This window comes from Papio anubis, chromosome 12 (assembly GCF_008728515.1).
Source record: "Papio anubis isolate 15944 chromosome 12, Panubis1.0, whole genome shotgun sequence".
In the NCBI taxonomy this organism is placed as follows: Eukaryota; Metazoa; Chordata; class Mammalia; order Primates; family Cercopithecidae; genus Papio; species Papio anubis.
In genome coordinates, this window is record NC_044987.1 from 110,770,587 (window position 1) to 110,789,438 (window position 18,852).

At 54.1% G+C, this 18,852-nt stretch overlaps 1 protein-coding gene across 12 annotated transcripts in view; it reads left to right on the forward strand.

The window, feature by feature from the left end:
• Nucleotides 1–12,340, forward strand: part of CD6 (CD6 molecule) — a 49,120-nt gene extending 36,780 nt beyond the window's left edge. The window contains exons 4-14 of one of the 12 annotated variants that reach the window (XM_021925674.2): nucleotides 520–831; nucleotides 1,558–1,860; nucleotides 3,054–3,119; nucleotides 4,436–4,552; nucleotides 5,398–5,538; nucleotides 5,880–5,975; nucleotides 7,665–7,787; nucleotides 9,439–9,510; nucleotides 9,719–9,973; nucleotides 10,251–10,355; nucleotides 11,215–12,340. In XM_021925674.2, the coding sequence (XP_021781366.2) occupies nucleotides 520–831; nucleotides 1,558–1,860; nucleotides 3,054–3,119; nucleotides 4,436–4,552; nucleotides 5,398–5,538; nucleotides 5,880–5,975; nucleotides 7,665–7,787; nucleotides 9,439–9,510; nucleotides 9,719–9,973; nucleotides 10,251–10,355; nucleotides 11,215–11,279 (1,655 nt within the window). In that variant the 3' untranslated portion in view covers nucleotides 11,280–12,340. Of the gene's footprint in view, nucleotides 1–519; nucleotides 832–1,557; nucleotides 1,861–3,053; nucleotides 3,120–4,435; nucleotides 4,553–5,397; nucleotides 5,539–5,879; nucleotides 5,976–7,664; nucleotides 7,788–9,438; nucleotides 9,639–9,718; nucleotides 9,974–10,250; nucleotides 10,356–11,214 lie in introns of those variants that run through there. The other 11 variants (XM_021925675.2, XM_021925678.2, XM_021925676.2 and 8 more) reach the window with 11 other exon arrangements.
• Nucleotides 12,341–18,852: the final 6,512 nt, after the last annotated feature.

An 18,852-nucleotide genomic window follows, 5' to 3' on the forward strand; every position in this document is an offset into this window, starting at 1 on the left:
CACTCTCACCACCTACCAGTGCAAACGCACCGGGTTCCCACACCGGAGTACGACCTCGAGTCATTTCCAGATCTGAGCATTTCCTTGAATCTGGCCCCCAGACTCCCCTACACTTGGTCCCTAGTCCCACTCCTGGGCTCCCAAAGTTAACCCGGTCTCTAACCCCACTTACTGGGCCCACCGCTTCCCTGTCCCCGCCCGCTCTGGGTCTCTATCTCCTCCCCTTTCCCCATATACATAAACATGCCAGGTTCACAGGATTCCCCTTAGCGCTGTGGCTCCCAGGATACCAAACCTGCCCTCCAGGCCCCGCCCACCAGGTCTCTGGTCCTTCCCACCAGCCTGCTGCTCTACCTACCCCATCTGCAGTCCTGGGGGGATTCCCAGTCTTGCCTACCGAGCTACAGCCTTCTCACCGGGTCCACAACACGCTCACAACTCTCCTGCCAGTCCAACCATCACCCCAACCCTTCCTTCCTCGCCGGGTGCCCCAGCGTCCACAACCCCTCCCACCCCTAGAGAACCGCGCGCTGCGCCTGGTGGACGGTGGCAGCGCCTGCGCCGGCCGCGTGGAGATGCTGGAGCATGGCGAGTGGGGATCGGTGTGCGATGACACTTGGGACCTGGAGGATGCCCACGTGGTGTGCAGGCAACTGGGCTGCGGCTGGGCAGTCCAGGCCGTGCCCGGCTTGCACTTCACGCCGGGCCACGGACCTATCCACCGGGACCAGGTGAACTGCTCCGGGGCCGAAGCTTACCTGTGGGACTGCCCGGGGCTGCCAGGACAGCACTACTGCGGCCACAAAGAGGACGCGGGCGTGGTGTGCTCAGGTCAGTGGGCGGAGTCACTGAAGCGCGGTCACCACCGACACTCAGCATAGGCCCACTGGGCGCCAAGCCTGGAGTTAGTGCCGGAGAGGTGGTCCCTGTCCTTGAGAGGTCACAGTTCAGGAAGTGAGATGAGACTGAGACAAACGTAATTCAGGAGAGAAAGTGGTAAATGCCCCCACGAAAGGCAGTCAGGTGGAGTCTAGAGGCAGCAGGCAATGTGGAGCTGGAGGCTAAGGCTGACCACCTCCTCGAAGAGGTGACATTAAAAGTGAGACTCTTCCCAAGCGGGAGTTGGTCACCTGCATTCAAGCAGCAAGGAGAGACTGAAGGCAGGGAGGCCTCTGAGGAGGCTGTTGGTCTGTCCAGGTGAGGCCAGAAGGTTCTGGACCAGCCAGTGCCTCTCTTTGATATGCAGGAGATGGGGGAGGTGGGAGTGTTAAAATGTGGATTCTGATTCAGTAGGTCTGAGGCAGAGCTCCAGAGTCTGTGTTTCTGACAAGATCCCAGGCAATGCCGATGCTGCTGCTCCACAGACCACACTTATCACAGCAGGGCTGGCCAGAGCAGATGGGGCAGGTGACAGGGGGACGCAGACACAGGAGGGAGAAGACACAAGATCTGGAGACCAAATGGCTTCATTGGTGCCTGCCCTGGTGGGTCTGGGCTGACGGGAATATCTGCCCAAAGGATCCTGACCTGACTCTGTCCCCTGCCCCTTTCCTGCAGAGCACCAGTCCTGGCGCCTGACCGGGGGCGCCGACGCCTGCGAGGGGCAGGTGGAGGTACACTTCCGAGGGGTCTGGAACACAGTGTGTGACAGTGAGTGGTACGCATCGGAGGCCAAGGTGCTCTGCCAGTCCCTGGGCTGCGGAACTGTGATCGAGAGGCCCAAGGGGCTGCCCCACTCCTTGTCCGGCAGGATGTACTACTCATGCAACGGGGAGGAGCTCACCCTCTCCAACTGCTCCTGGCGGTTCAACAACTCCAACCTCTGCAGCCAGTCGCTGGCAGCCAGGGTCCTCTGCTCAGGTACCCCATCCCACTCCACCCCCCAGATATGAGCCAGAATACTACCTGAATCCATGTCCTAAAAACTTACAGCCCAAGGACCACAATAGGCACCAGATCGGCAATGGCACATATGGCATAAGAAGGACCGTTGTCCTTACGGTGCCCAGGCAGACAGTGCTAATTCATCGAGGCATTTTCAGATGCTCCACTCAGCCCCAGAATGATGAATCGTATATGAAGACATTATATGCTAAGCAACGGTTCCTCTTGACTGGGATTGACTCAAGAGTTGAAACCAATTTGCCATCCCAGGCCTGGTGATGACAGTAAAAATAATATTAGCAGGCCCTAGTAATAATATCGGTGACAGCTTCTGGAGCCTTGATCATATGCTAGGCATTGTTGAGCACTGAGTAGCTCTTATTTCAGCTAAGCCTCATACCCACTCTATGGGTTGGGTTCTACCATATTTCACCAAATCTAAGATGGCATTGTTTATAAGTCGCACCATTATTATTTTATGTACCGTAAAGAAGAACAAACGCTGCCAAAATAAACCACCAAACGTAATGATTGAGGCTATGATCCCAGTTTCAGACGTGTTAAAGTTTGAAAAAATGTGAGTGTTCGATAGATCTGAAGAAACATGATATTTGCGTTCTTACGGCGTTCAGACACCTGGTTACAAATTCCAGCTCTGCCATTTACTGGCAAGGAGGCTTCCAACAGTCCCTTAACCTACAAGTGTGGATGCTGATACTAGGCACTTCGCAGGATAGCTGGGAAACCTGATGGTAACTGCTGAGGGACTTTTAAGCTCCTTTCTTTGTGAGCATACCTGCCCAACGGGAATGCCGATGATGATAATGAAGATAATGTCAGCTCATCATCTCCCTAGGCCGATTAAGAACAAACTGAAACTGAATGGAACAGGGATTTGTGGTCTGTAGCAGCTTACACAGGGAGAAGGGATAATTCTATTAGCCCTTTATTCTAATCAAAGAGCCTTCCCAGCATTTAATCCATGAGTTCCTCCTTACTATAGGGGGAGGAGGGGAGGGATGTAAGTTTCCTTAGCCACGTGCCCCTGATAGGAGCACAACCCTAGTTCTGGGTTCCTTGTCTGTCCCATTCAGTTTCTAACCCAAGGCCTGGCACATAGTAGGTGCTCAGTAACATGCATTGAGTGACTGGGCGGTGCTTTCTGACAGCTTCCCGGAGTTTGCACAATCTGTCCACTCCCGAAGTCCCTGCAAGTGTTCAGACAGTCACCACAGGTAAGTGTTGCTGGGTACTACATGGTTTCTCAGAAGCTTGGACACGTGTGTGTGTGTGTGTGTGTGTTTCTGTGCACACCTGTGTTGGGGTTGAGGATGGTTTGGTCCCCATCCTCCACTTCCAGCCAATGGACTTGCCTCCCTGGGAACTCTCTGGGCGTCACTTTCTACTCTTTCTACATCCCCTCCTTGCCAAGTCAGCCCGTAGATTACTGAGTCCTGAGACTTCCTGGACAGGAGTCCATTCCCCCACTTTCCTGTGAGCTCCTGGAGGGAAGAAGGAAAGAGCTGGAGAGAGCTGATACCACCTCGAGCAGGGGTCAGGGTCAGGGGGCGGCAGGGGTAGGGTGATCTTGGCCCAGCTGGGTAGCGGGAATATTGGTACACAGCCCTGTGTTCATAACAGGCCAAACACTGGGCCTAGTGCTTTGTAGCTATTATTTCCCAACCCTTTAATCCTCCCTGTAGCCAAATGGGAGAGGTCTTAGTATAATCCTTACATCAAGAAAGGAGCTGAGGCTCTGAGGCTGAAGTCACAGCTAGTGATTGCTGGCCAGAATTGACAACCAAGGCTCTGAATTCCAGATCTATTCTTGGTCTACCCACCAGCTGTGTGTAGCTTGGCTGGCATCAGAGCAGACTCCCAGGACTCAAATCCCAGCTGTGCCTCTTGCTAGCTGTGTCCTGTTGGGCAACTCTTAACCTCTCTGAGCCTCAGATGCCTCAATTATAAAATGGGGGTGATACGCATATAGCACCTTTCTCCTAGCATTGCTGTGAGGCTCCAGTGAATTAATTTTTGTAAAGCACTTAGAACAGAGCCTCGAAGACTGTAAGAACTGTCTGAAGGTCCGCTGTTGCTATGAGTATTGAGTTCAGGCATAGAGCCCCTTTGCAGTCCTGGGATACCCACAGGGGCTGGCCCAGACTCCCTTGCTGTGCCTCCTAGCTCTCTGTCATCTTCTCTCAGACACCCCAGAAGCAGTGAACAGGGGTTTGGGGAGAGGGCACAGAGGCCTTAGCCATAGATGACAGCACACAGAGGAAATGAAACACACAACTGCACAGGCTGCCGGGCGAGCTCCTGCCAGGCCCTGCAGACAACCTGCACACACTTTCTCTTCCTGAAGTTGGGGTGGGGATCCACGCCATCCCGGAAGGGCAAAGAGTGAAGCACCAAGAGAGATCCAGGGACCACGCCCCGGTCCTTGGTTCATCAGCCCCTCCCTTGGCCACGGCCCTCTCGGCCCACATTCACGGGTCTCCCCATGGCCGCAACACCCAGCCTCACTCTCACATCTACTTCTTGCTGCCAGATCCAGCTCCCATCCTGGCCCAAACTTCCCCATTTGCAGACAGAAAGGGGAGAAGAGAAAATGAAGACAGGGAGAAGGTTCTCTCCTGGGGCAGCAGACACTGCCTCCAGCAAGGAGGTCTGGATGAGCTCATCTCCCTCCCCGTCGCTGTCACTACTAGTCATCTAGCCCTGTGGTCTGCTCACTCCAGGCACCCTCCTCACTGCCCCTGTATCCATTCTTGTGCTTTGCATTCTTTCAAGCAGAGGGGAGGCTGAGGGAGGGGGAAGGCAAGAAGTCGCCCCAGAGTGGGGCTGCAGAGGCGGGAGACCCTGAATCCCAGACCCCACTCCTGTCCTCGTGGAGGGGATGTCTGGTGGGAAGGAGGGGGTCTCAGGCACAGCTCTCCTGATGGTCTGTTCACTGCCAGAGGTGGCTCAGAGTCGCCGTCTCTGGGAAGTCAGCCTTGGGCTTCCCTCACAGAGAATGGGGTGCCTTTTATAGGGCCTCATGCCCCCAGTGTCGCTGTTCAAACCTCCATCACAGCAGGTACCTCACCATATTGGATTGGGTTACTTACTGATCTCTCCACTAGACAGAGCCCCGCAAGGCCTGTGATACTGTTGTCATATGTGTAGCCCCAGGGTCTAGTGCCAGGCACACAGGGTACTCAATAATTGTCTATTGAACAAAGACTAAATACTGAAGAGCTAGCAGACAGATAGATATCTGCAGCCTGGTGGCCACAGTTGTATTTCAGGCAGTAATTCATTTAATCAATTAATCATGCATGCAATATGCATTTATTGAGCCCCTAATGTATACCACACACTTAAAAGCAGATGGGAAAAAAATGGAAAAAGGAAGCAAGGAGGAAGATAACATAAAAAGGGAAGCAGGTCAGCTTTATAGAGAATGGAAAGGCAAAAAGAAGGTTGAGTGCCCATTCCTCTTTCTTCCTGCATTGGAATTCTTGTTTCCAGAATCTTCTGTGACAGTGAAACTAGAGAACAAGGAATCTCGGGAGCTAATGCTCTTCATCTCCTCCATCGTTCTGGGAATTCTTCTCCTTGGCTCCCTCATCTTCATAGCCTTCATCCTCTTGAGAATTAAAGGAAAATATGGTAAGTGCAAGGTTCTGGGAGCCACTGCCATCCCAGGGGGGTGTGAGCCTCGGCAGAACCCCAGCAGCAGTGGTGTGGTCCAGCAATGGTCACCCGACCCTGGCCCTGGGGAACTCCCCATGGTGGAAAGGATTTTCCCAGCATGCCCAGCAGTCGTGTACCCACCAGCGGGGAGGACCAGGCTCTGTGCACGTGTGTGCGTGTGTGTGTGTGCGCGTGCGCGTGCCTGCAAGTGTTGGGGGAATGAGGAGGGTGGTGTCTCGATGAGAACAGAATGGAACCAGTTAGACTGGGAGAGGGCAAAAAAATGACTTGTAGAATTTCTGCCTCCCCTCCCTCAGCCCTCCCCGTAATGGTGAACCACCAGCACCTACCCACCACCATCCCAGCAGGGAGCAATAGCTATCAACCGGTCCCCATCACCATCCCCAAAGAAGGTAGGATGTCCCCCATCCTGGGTGTGGGAGGGCTGGGGAGGACAAGAAGGGTGCACTTTCTGGAAGGTCAGCACTGCTTAGGTCCAAGACGTACATACGGCTGGAGATGAGATCTGGGCCAGCCCATTCACAGCCCTGGGACCTTGAGCAGGCTCAAGTCATCCCTAGACGTTGAAGGGCAGATGACTTCCAATTCAGTCACACTAGGACTCTAGAGTTTTGAATTCTGGACAAATACAGGCTAAGCACGGTTTAGATCTTTGTTCTCAGAGGGAAACTCTGTTCTGCTTTGCTCTGCGAGTTGGCTGGTAGGCTTGTGATATCATCATCCCTGTCAGCGTCCTGCCCAATCGGCCTTGCGAAGCCCCATCAAGATTCTCCTAGAATGTGGTTTTATTTCATATTTCATGTTTTCTAAGCAAAAAAAAATTGGGGCCAGGCACAGTGGCTCACACCTGTAATCCCAGCACTTTGGGAGCCTGAGGTGGGCAGATCACTTGAGGTCAGGAGATGGAGACCAACCTGGCCAACATGGTGAAACCTCGTTTCTACTAAAAATGCAAAAATTAGCGGGGTGTGGTGGTGTGCACCTGTAATCCCAGCTACTTGGGAAGCTGAGGCAGGAGAATCGCTTGAACCTGGGAGGTAGAGGTTGCAGTGAGCCAAGATCGTGCCACTGCACTCCAGCCTGGGAGACACAGCAAGACTCTGTCTCAAAAAACAAAAAATAGGTCAATCATTCATCCTTTATGATATGTAGACTTATGCCTCTTGAAAGTCTTGCAGAGGAATTTGAGCTTAATCACCTTGCATTATGAATATATTCAATCACCTTTATGGGAAAGAGTTCAATGACGTAAAAACCAATACAAAACTCAGCCAAATATTGTAAATATCCTTTGCACAGAGTGTCCATATATTTGAGAAGAGAATGTGAATACAGCATCTAGCACAAGGCTTAGCACAGGGCAGTTGCTCACCGAATAGCACAGTCTAGAGGTTTAGAGCCAGACTGCCGGCTCTGGGCCGGGTAAGAACCTGTCTGTGCCTCAGTTCCCTCCAAGGTAAAATGGGGATGGTAATGTACCTACTTCACAGAGTTATCATGAGGGTTAAATGAGGTAATACTTGTAAGTGTTAGAATAGTGCCTCACATATAGCAAGTACTGTGTTAAGTGTTTACTAAATAAATGTTTAGTTCTCCATATTGGAAATGAATGAAGGCAGCCTAGCAACTTCAGACTGGGTGGTTTGTACAAGATGGGCTACCCAGGCCTGGCACGGTGGTGGATGCCTGTAGTCCCGGCACTTTGGGAGGCCAAGGGGGATGGATCGCTTGAGCCCAGGAGTTTGAGACCAGCCTGGGCAACATTGTGAAAACCTTTCTCAATTCAAACATTAGCTGGGTGTGATGGTGCATGCCTGTGGTCCCAGCTACTAGGGAGACTGAGGTGGGAGGATCACCTGAGCCCAGGAGGTCAATGCTGCAGTGAGCTGTGATGGCACCACTGTACTCCAGCCTGGACAACAGAGTGAGACCCTGTCCCGGAAAAAAAAAAAAAAAAAAGGGCTACTTGGTGCTCTCCTGCCACTCTGCCTCTCACCTCTGCTGTTCATACTCTCTACCATCTCTCCCTATACCTTTCTGCCCACCACTTTGCCATGCCCCCGACTCTGTTCTCTCCCCAGTTTTCATGCTGCCCATCGAGGTCCAGGCCCCGCCCCCTGAGGACTCAGACTCTGGCTCGGACTCAGACTATGAGCACTATGACTTCAGCGCCCAACCTCCTGTGGCCCTGACCACCTTCTACAGTGAGTGCCTGGCTGGGCTCCCGAGGGCCCACCTGCCTGAATCAGGGAGGGGACCCCGAGGGGACCGTCAGTAGTCCCACCTAGTAATCCCTGCATGACGCGACAGAATCCCCCTGGTTACCCACTGGATTGACTGTAAATGGTCCCACATTGACGTTTTCACAGTGCTTTGTGACCCTGGGGTCATCTTGATGTCTCAGGACATCTCCGCTCTGACCTCTGTCTCTCCCATGTTTGTCTCCAGCCATGTAGGGTCTTAAGACCAGGCCTTTGACACTCACCTAAAGATGGCTGTCTGTGTGAGAGATGGGGGAGTGCAGATGAGACGCACAATTGGCAGGGGTTCTTGCCCGCCCATATCCCTCCGTGTCCCATCCTGCCCTGTCTGACCCCATCAGCCCCACCCACTTCCTTACCTCCACTCTCATGCCAGCTTGCGCCTCATAGCCGGCTCTTTTCTTTGCCTTCTGGGGATAGGAAGAGGAAAGATAACGCTGAAGGCAGGGCCCGGGCAATGCTGGGAGGTTGGAATAGACCAGCGTGTCCCACACCCTATTGTGGAATCACCTGGGAGCTTGTCAACAATTCCCGAGCCCCTCCCCACACCTAATGTATCAGTCAGGATGAGTTTGGCTGTGTGTGACCGAAGGCTCCAAATGACAGGGTCCTGAGAGGTTGGCAGGGGTCCAGCCCCTTCTTTCTTGTTGCTGTGCAGTCCCTAAGATGTTGCCTTCATCTGCATGGTCCAGAATGGCTCACCTCCATGTCCACATTCCAGGCAAGGGCAAGGGAAAGACAGGACGCTGGAGATGGCCACAGCATTCCCGCTCACAACCCAGCACCCAGCACACAAACCCACTAGCTGCAAGAGAGGCAGGGAAACGAAATCTCTGTCCTGGGCAGCTGTGTCCAGATAAAAGCCAGAATGGATATTGGGCAACAGACAGCTGTCCCGGCCCCGCCTGCTAACCCAGGGCTTCTGGGGCTGGGACACAGATGATTCCACTTCTTCTGGCCTGAGGACCAATGTTTGGGAGCCACAGGGATGAAGTGTCTGTCAAACCTGAGGTTCTGAGCCCAGGCATATAAGATGCAAGACTAAGAGTCCACAATGTTGTAACAGTGAAATTAAAAGTCAGTGGTACCAGAGTCAAAAGAGCTGACTCCAAGATCCCAGACAATCATATTCTCCAGACTCTACAAATCTGTTTCTGAAACTTGAAGATGCCACAGAGCCTGTGATGCAGTGATTCCAGACCATCTGGGTTTCACTCTAGGAAGGCTTCTTGAAGGAGCAAACATCTGTCCTTCTCCTGCCTAGAGCTGCCAGGTCACAAGGACAGAACCCAGACTCTTGATACCTCTCTAAGTAGTAGGAGGGACAGCTGGGGCGGGGGGCTGGGAGATTGCAGGGCACTGAGTTTCTGGCCCCAGGCTAGTTAAACACGTTGGCCCTAGATTGAGGCGAAGGGTCTGTTGGATTGGGATATGAACCTGGAATTTGATGGGACATGCTAAGCCCTCTCTGCCTCTAGAGTTGTCCTCCTACCCTGTTCAGCCACCCCAGGCCCAAGGAAATCCAGTCCCTTCTCAGGCTCCTAAATGATGAGGTTGAGCCTTCACCCTTCTCCACCACTGCCTCTGCTTGCAGATTCCCAGCGGCATCGGGTCACAGATGAGGAGGTCCAGCAGAGCAGGTTCCAGATGCCACCCTTGGAGGAAGGTGAGTCAGGTTGGGGAGGGGGGTGAATGGCAGCCCCACCTCCAGACAGTAGCTCAGCTCACCTTGAGACCTTCCAGCAGGAACCTCCCTCAGTGAGTCTTTCTGGACTTTAACCAATCCTATAGGCAGTAAGTGCTTTCTGAAGTCTGACTTAAAGTCTTCTTGCTGCACTGCTTCTTTCGTCACCATTCTCCGTTTCCTGGCTTAGGACTTGAAGAGCTGCATGCCTCCCACATCCCGGCTGCCAACCCTGGACACTGCATTACAGACCCGCCAGCCCTGGGTCCTCAGTATCACCCGAGGAGCAACAGTGAGTCGAGCACCTCTTCGGGGGAGGATTACTGCAATAGTCCCAGAAGCAAGCCGCCTCCATGGAACCCCCAGGTGTTTTCTTCAGAGAGGAGTTCCTTCCCGGAGCAGCCCCCAAACTTGGAGCTGGCCGGCACCCAGCCAGCCTTTTCAGGTAAGCTGTGCCTCCCCCGAACCCCATCCCATAGCCAGCCTGGCTGGAGGCGGCGTGAAGCTGGGAGCCCTGAGCCAGGCCGAGGTCAGGATTCTACCCAGTCCCACAGCCATTTGCTGTGTGCCCTTGGAGAAGTCTCCTCCCATCTCTGGGCCTTCGCTTTGTCATTTGTCAAGCTAGGGACTTGGCTCTTGTGAGTCACGTGGGCCCCCCAGCTCTGGCAACTTGAGAAGTGGCTGTGTGCTGGCAGCGGGTGACTGGTTCTGGGGGTTTCCAGCAGGGCCCTCGGCTGATGACAGCTCCAGCACCTCGTCCGGGGAGTGGTACCAGAACTTCCAGCCACCACCCCAGCCCCCTTCGGAGGAGCAGTTTGGCTGTCCAGGTGCCAATATCTGGGGAAGGGATTTTGGGAGGGGGACAGAGAGGCACGGGGGAGTAGATGAGTGGGGAACTATTGGATGCATTAACTCAAGGGGAAAAGGAGAAAGGAAGGGTGAAAGAAGAGAGGGAAAATAACTTTTTAAAAAACAAAGCAAGGCCAGGCATGGTAGCTCAAGGCTGTAATCCCAGCACAAGGCAGGAAGATTGCTTGAGGCCAGGAGTTTAAGACTAGCCCCGGGAACATAGCAAGACCCAGTCTCTACAAAACTAAAAACTAATTATTAGCTGAGCGTAGTAGCATGTGCCTGTAGTCCTAGCTCCTCAGGAGGCTGAGGTGGGAGGTGTGAGCCCAGGAGATCCAGGCTGCAGTGAGCCATAATCATATCACTATGGATCATGCCACTGCAGGGTCAGAGCGAGACTCTTTCTCTGCAAAAGAACAAACACAAACACAAGAATACAAAGAGGTGGGGAAAATGGATGTGGATGGGATGAAGAAATAGTCAAACAGGTTGCTTTGATAGGAAGTGAGCTCCCTGTTAGTGGAGGCATTCAAGCAGAAGCAGCTGGTTGGCCCCTTGGGGGAGACTGTGGTAGCAGAGGGGCTCCTAGCATTCAGCTGTCCACCATGTCGTGCAGTGTGCTATCATGGAGACCACAGCCCTGAACCAGACAGACAAGGCTCTTCCCTTAGTGCTGATGTCCCAGCCAGGGACATGGCCGGAAGCAAGATGATCAGATAGCTTCATGTAGCATCCCACGGGGATAGCGATGTGGAGCCAGACCCACTCAGCTCTGTCCCGCGGGGCAGCAGGGGCAATGACTGGGTCTCCCACTAACCTGGGCCTCTCTGCCCACAGGGTCCCCCAGCCCTCAGCCTGACTCCACCGACAATGATGACTACGATGACATCGGCGCAGCCTAGGCCGGGCTAGCCGAGGCTCCTGGGGTGGCTCCGACCCTCTGGCCTCCTGCTCTACCTTCTCCCTTTCCCCTTCCCCACCCTCCCAGCTCACCTCCCCATGGGGCTGAGAGTCCTCTCTTGGAGAGATGGAAGGAAACGTTGCACCTTGTACCCCTCAGTCTCCATCCATCGAGCCAAACCTGCTGGCACCGCCCTCCCCCAGCCCCAGATAGCAGCCCCAGGGAGGATGCTGCCTCCAACAGGTATGAGCCCTCTGTCTCCGGGATGAACAAGCAGAGTCTGGGCTAACTCTCGGCAGCTGGTGGAGGGGAGTTGGGGAGCTGGACTGGATGATTCTGGAGGCCCCTTCCAAACCTCAAGTGTCGGACACTTTGATTCCCTGAGTTTCTGACACTTCAGGGTCCAGAAGTCCTGGGAGGGGCAGAACTGGGCCCCCATGCCAGTGCTGCTGCAGGAGGGCCCACGCACTAGGGGCTGCTGGGCTGTTGTCACTGATAAGTGATAACACCTATCAGTGTTGGGACGGGATAGCACACCAGCTGTCCCAGGCTTTGCCCCGGGTGGTAACTGCACCTGGGCAGGGAATACAGCCTTCCTGGGCACAACCAGCTGACAATGACAGGTTGACTGTGTACCCCCAACCAAGGAACTGGCAGGCCAGTCCTGCCCCAGAGACACTCCAAGTCCGCCAGGGGCACAGACCAGTTCTACAGTGACTGTCCCTGGACAATGGGTGTTTATTCTGAGTTTCCTATGGTTTACAAAGAAGGTCCCAGCCCAGCCCCACCACAGACCCCAGAGATAGGGGCCCAGTCCCCATGGGGGCAGGAGCATAGAGATGTCTTCCAGTAAGGGGCTCAGAAGCTGCACTAGGCCCCGAGTCCCCATGTGTCTCCTCGAATTGATGAGGATGCTCCTGGGAGGGATGCATGAATACGCAGTGTTGTACTCAGGGCTGCGAATGTCTCCATGCAGCCCCCAGAGAGAGGTCCACGGGCTCAGACCAGGCTTTGTTGTCCTGCTCTGAGTATCCTGAGATTAAACTGAATTGCTGAATTAAACCAGGGCGTGGAATGACAATTTCTTAAACGTCATAGAACCCAGGCTGCGTGTGTGTGCATGTGTGTGTGGCATGTATGTGCATGCATGTGTGTGTGTGTGTGCATGGCCTATGTTGGATACCAATGAGACAAAGAGTTGAGCTCAAATCTTTTATTTGGGAAGTAATCCCAGGGAGCAGCAGTAAGAAAATGAGGAAGAAAAAGGGGGAAGGAAGGAAGACAATGTTCATGAACAGGTTGCTATTATGGGCAGCCAGGGCTCAGTGGTGCTGGGGACCTCTGGAAGACACACCTCAGAATTGTCCCACCAAAGGGGCAGGGAGCTGAGATACTGACCCACCGTCTCTGCCTGTCATTGGTTGAGGAGCATTAACCCCCAGCCCCAGCACTACCGAGCTGCCTGTGAGTGAGCTGAGCGCATGCTGTGTCCGGAGAAGCCACAGGCAGAGGGTCAGAGGCACGTGCTATAAGAAGCCATCTTCCATGGCAATGGTCCAAGAAGAGCACCAACAGCAACTGCTCCATGTGCAGAGTGTGTGTGTGCGCACGGGGGAGAAGTCAGGTCGGGGCAATGGTGGGGGCAACTCTATCTGTTTAGGTGGAAATGCTGGGGAATTGGAAAACCCACTGTGGCTCAGTGCCATAAAAATCACTGGGAAGGCCGGGCACAGTGGTTCACGCCTGTAATTCTCAGCAGAGGCCACGTCAGGAGGATCACTTTAACCCAGAAGTTCGAGACCAGCCTGGGCAACATAGTGAGATCCCATCTCTACCAAAAAATAAAAATAAATATTGAAAATCATCCAGGTGTGGTGGTACACACCTGTAGTCTCAGCTACTTGGGAGGCTGAAGCAGGGAGGGAAATTGAGCCCAGGAATTTGAGGCTGCAGTGAGCCATGATCGCATCACTGCACTCCAGCCTGGGTGAGAGTGAGACTCTATCGCAAAGACTTTTTTTTAATACTGGGGATAGGAAAACAGAATCTGACAGACTCAGAGGCAGAGTCTATGAGAACTCAACCTCACTGCCTCCCTGGGCTGCTCCACAGCGGCCCTGGGCTCAGTGGCAGGGTTTACTGCGCTGAATGAGTTCCGCCTGAGCCCCCCACAGCTTCAAAGGTAGGCTAATTCCAGGGAGCTGTATGCCTGGAGTTGCCCGGCAAAGGGCTGCACCACCCCAGAAGGAGGTGGGGATGAGGCCGGTGGAGCTGGAGGGGACTGGAGCGGATCCGCACAGAGGAATCCGCATTTCCTCCAGTCCTCTGCCCACTCAGGGCTGTGACTTTCGCCCTGCTGCCGTGGCCAGTGCCCAGCTCTGTCTGCAGGGTGAGGGTTGGGGCTCAGGTTTTCTCAGAGCCCTCCCAGGAGGGGCGGGTGATGAAGGAGGTGGGACTGTGGGGCTAGGCGGGGCCTGCTTTCCATTCACCTGTCCCAGAGGTAGAGAGAAAGCCGCGCTCCCCAGGGCAACCGTCACAGGATGTGGCTGGCAGCGATGGGCCCCCACCTCGGGCCTTCTGAACCCTCCCCAGGGTGGCGGGGGATTCCTAGGGGAGGAGCCACTGCTGGGGTAGGTGGGGCAGACTCAGGGGCAGGGGGCTTGTGAATGCCTGGGTTCAGCTCCCCACTCCACCCATCCTGGCTGTGTGGCCTCAGGCAAACCACTCAACATCTCTGAGCCTTTGTTTGCTGTAAGTTGGTCTGTAGAATGTGTGGGCAGTCGCGGGTAGCTCGCAGGTGGTGGTGAGGGTTAGAGGGTTGGCAGTAAATGCCCCCGTCATTGGTAGATTAATCACTGCAGGTAAGAGCACTCTTTAAAAGGAGAAAGGGGAAGCGAGGAGACACTCAGCAGCGCCTGGGTCTCCAGTGCGTTAGTGCTGGGGGTGGGGCAGGGCGGGGGCTGGGGGAACATGGAGAACGGCTTGTCCCACTCTCATTTTACAGGTGAGGACAGTGAGACCTAGGGTGGGAAAGGACCTGTCCAAGGCCACTGAGAGTTAGTAACAGAGTCACAATTCCATCTTTCCCTACCCCATGCCCACCCCGGCTCACACAGGGAGATGGCAATGCCTTCTGAGTCACCCCCATTTCTCCAGCCTCCCCGGAGCTGCCTCTCTCACCCCAGCACTCCCACCCAGGCCCCCACCCCCACAGTCTCAGAGAAATTGGGATGCTCTGCCCCAGCCCTGGGCAGTCTGGAGACACAGCGTCGCACACAGTAGGAGGCTGATCCCAGCTGGCCCCTTCTCTGTGCCTCCAAGGAACTCAGACCTGGGACCTGCTCCTTACTGAGCCGACATGGGCCAGGCCTGTGCTGGGACTGGGAAAGCTGAGATGAATGACAGCCAGGTTCTGACCTGAAGGAGCACCAGCCTGCCAGGGAAGTCGCAAACATAAGCAGGTGGCTTCCCCGCCACTCCTGGGAGACCTCGTTATAATACGCCTCAAGGATCTGGGAGAGGAAACACAAAGAGGCCCAATGGACTTGGCAACAGAACCCAGTGGTTTCAGAAACATTGGCATGGGGGGAAGGGCTGTCCCAGAATGGAAGCATGCAGCAATTTGACTGACAGCTCTGCAAGCTCAGGCAGAGAGTGATGCACAGGGAATTCCTGGGAAGCTGACACCTGATCTGGGCTGTGGAGGATGAATAGGAGTGAACCATGGACGTGGACAGGGAAGAGCATTCCAGGCCGAGGGAATGACACGAGCAAAGACAGAGCAAGAAACTGCACAGCTCGCGAGGTCAAGGGAGGTCCAGCTTGAGAGGAGATGAGGCTGGGGATGGTCGAGTCTCACAACCCCATTTCATGGGTGAGAAAATTGAGGCCCAGAGAGGTTAAGTAAAATACCAAGGTCACACAGCTAAATAATGACAGTGCTGGGACTTAAATACAGCCTAGCTTCAGAGTCTGAGTGTTAATCATGACTCTTCCAGTGTCCCTGTGCCACCACAGCCACACGGCTGGGCATTACCAGAGCCCCAGCCTAGAATCTGGAGACACCGGCCTGTCTGCCCACCAACAGCACAGGCACTGGCTGCATTCTGGGATGTGGGGTTCGGGAATGTAAAATCAACACTATCAGGGCACCCTTATAGAGCCAGCTCTGTGCTGAGCTCTGGGAGGCACAGAAAGGACTGGAGCCTGGCCCTTGCCCTTGGGGAGTTTACAGGACCTGGGGCAGAGAGAGACCAGTAACTGCCATTCATCACCATGGTGATGATGATGGTGGGTAGCATTTACTATGTGCCACGCATGTGTTGTTTCATGCAATCCTCATAAGGGCACTCTGAGAAGGTATTATTCTCCCTAATTTGTAAATAGGGCAACCGAAGCCCAGAGAGGTTAGGTGACTAGCCAGAAGCCACACAGCTTGGCAGGTAGCACAACTTTTCCACCCAATGCCAAAGCCCCAATGTGAAAACACCATGCTGCACAGCGAGGGCTCATCATGAGCATGTTTAACCCCCATGAGCTTAAGTGTGTGCTCAGCAGCAAAGAGAAAGACAAGGGGCAACCCAGCCCACTATTTCCCTTGGTTGAACAAACACCCAGGAGGAGACAGACAGGAGCTGTGGACCCTCCGTTCCCTCAGATCCTGGAAACTGTTCATCCTGTGGGTACCTTGCCACACGGGGTGAGATTTTAGCTGCTGGGGATTCGTTTTTCATACATGGTGGGCCTGAAACAAAGCCCACCATTTCAACGAGCTGCTCTAACGCTGCCGGAAGAACATCTGGTTTGGAGCCAGAGCAGGGCAGACTCATATACAGGCGTCTTCCTAAGCGACTGCTCTTTTCTTTCCCCACTCTCTCCCTCCCTGTCTGCCCTCCTCCCTACCTTTCTCCCTCCTTCCCTCTTTATCTCCCTCCCTCCCTCCCTCTACACCCTCCCTCCCTCCATCCCTTCCTTCCTTCTTCTTTCCTTCCTTCCTCCCTTCCTTCTCTTTCTCTCTCTTTTCTTTTTTTCTTTTCTTTTCTTTTTCTTTTTTGAGATGGAATCTTGCTCTGTTACTCAGGCTGGAGTGCAGTGGCACAGTCTCATCTCACTGCGACCTCTGCATCCCAGGTTCAAGCAATTCTCCTGCCTCAGCCTCCCGAGTAGCTGGGATTACAGGCATGTGTCACAATGCCCAGCTAAGTTTTGTATTTTTAGTGGAGATGGGGTTTCATCATGTTGGCCAGACTGGTCTTGAACTCCTGACCTCAAGTGATCATCCTGCTTAGGCCTCCCAAAGTGCTGGGATTACAGGCGTGAGCCACTGTGCTGGGCCCTTTCTGCTTTTAAAATGGGAAATACCTTAACATCATTAAAACTCCAACAACATGAATTCTTACCATTAAAATCTTGCCCCCTCCACCCTGCCCCTTCCTCCCCACCCAGCCCACCCCAGGTAAACACAACTGTGTCTCTGATGTAGAAACAAGCAGATGTGAAGCCCTCTTGCTGCCTACCCCTTCGTATACAGAAATGACATCCAGGCACCCTCTTGGGTTCCTTGCTTCTTTTTACTTCTCCAGTATCCCACAGAACGTTCCCAAGGGCAGAGTGATGCTACCCGTATTTGAGTTTTCTCCCACATGCTGTCCAAGCAGATACCTTTTGCCTCACGTAGGACTCCACCACACCGCTACAGAGGCTGTGTGGACAGAGAGGAAGGAGCCACTAACTCTGCCAGGGTTTATTGGGAAAAGCATGACAAAAGAGGGAACAATCAAGTCGGCCATTGAAGGATGCGTAGGAGTTTGCTGGATGGAAGAGTGAAGGATGTTCTCAGTAGCAACATGTGCAAGTATGGTGCATGCTGCCTGAAGCCCAGGGGAAAAGGGGGTGCGCAGGTGGGAAAGAGCATAGGGAGCATCTCCAAGGGTCTTGTGTAACTTGACCCTTGTCATTGTCTTAAAAGTGTTGGGAGTCGGGAGCAGTTTCTAAGGCAGGGAAGTGATCCGATGAGATGGATGCTCTAGAAGGGTTGCCGCTATGAAGTGGAGGGAAGTTTGACGGAGCTGGGGCCTGAAGGAAGGGAGGCTAGTCAGGGGGTGGGGGGTGGTTAGCATTGGGAGATGGAGAAGAGGGGACGAGTTGGAGAAGGATTCAGGACTTGGAGAGTGATGAGAAACATGGGAGATGATTCTCCAACGCAGCAGCCTCCAGCCGTGATGACAATATGACAGCGACATTAACAATAGCTTCGATTCCTGAGTGCACACTCAGAACCTGGGCATCAGGCACTGTTCTGAGCACAGGTACTGACTCATTTGTGCTCTCAACAGCCCCACGAGGAACCAGCACCATTCCCATCTTATGACTGAGGAAACTGAGGCTCAAGAAGGTTCAGTTTTTCCCAGGGCTATCAGCCGGTCATGGTGTGGCCGCTGCCCATGCCCTCCTCCTTCCCATGTGAAGGTACAATCCATGCCAAAGTCTCACTTCTGTGCCTCTCAATGCCCAACTGGAGCCACACACAGTTCTTCAGGCCCACAATTAACTGGCATCCTCCAGATATCTGAGAGAGCCCGAGGGGACCAGGTCAGGAGCACGCTCTGGCAGGATTATGCCACCAGGACCCACATGGCTATGGCTCCGAGGCTCTGAGGCCCCTCCCAGGGAGCACAGGTACGGGCTTTCCTTCCTTGGCAGGGTATCACCTGCTCGTCCCTAACCTTGTCCCCTGGAAACCTCACCTCCGACGTACACCTGTCCATCCCCCACCCCTCGCTATCGCCCCATCTGCGGTTTCCACTTCCGCCCTCTCAAAGACCCTCTTGACGGTTCTGGTGAACGGACAGAGCGGCTGGAGCCCGTGTGGCCGCCTGGTGTGGACCTCTCTTGGCCGCCGTCCCAGGCCCCTGTCCTCGCTTCGTTAGGATGGGATGGAGTCTCCAGAGCAGGGAGGCGCAGGGGAGCCCCAGGGAAGGGATGGGTTGAAAGAAGCCTCAGTGGAAAGTTCATCTCCCACCACATCCTTCAGCTGTTTACCAGTTTGACGGAGTTCGGGCATCCTGACATGAAAAGAGGCTCACCTCTTACCAACATCATCGAGGAAGGACCGAAATAGCAACAAAGGGAGATAAAGGAGCGGGGCGGGGGGTGGGGGATGGGGGGAGAGAGTCATGAGACAGAGAGGAAAAGAGGAAGACAGAGGGAGAGAGCGGCGTGTCTGCACAGACAGTGGAAGGCAGGAGCAGCCAGACAAAGCCTTTTTCTTCCCTGGCCCCGAACCCTGCACTTGCTGGACCCCTTACACTGTGGCCTCAGTTAATAATTCTCAAAACCTCCCAGAGCCTTAAAGTCTCCTAATGTCTGTTACCTTCCCCACAAGAAAAGTGAAGAAGCCCAGAGAAGTCATGGGACTAGTTCAAGGTCACCCAGCTAGGACCAGGGGAGCCAGGTTCACAGCCAGTTGGTGCAGCTACCACGGGCGAGCAGGAGGGAGGAGAGGAGAGAAGATGGAAAGGTGATAGGCTGGAGGGGCAGAGGGTGAGCGGGCGACCATGACACATTCTTTCCTG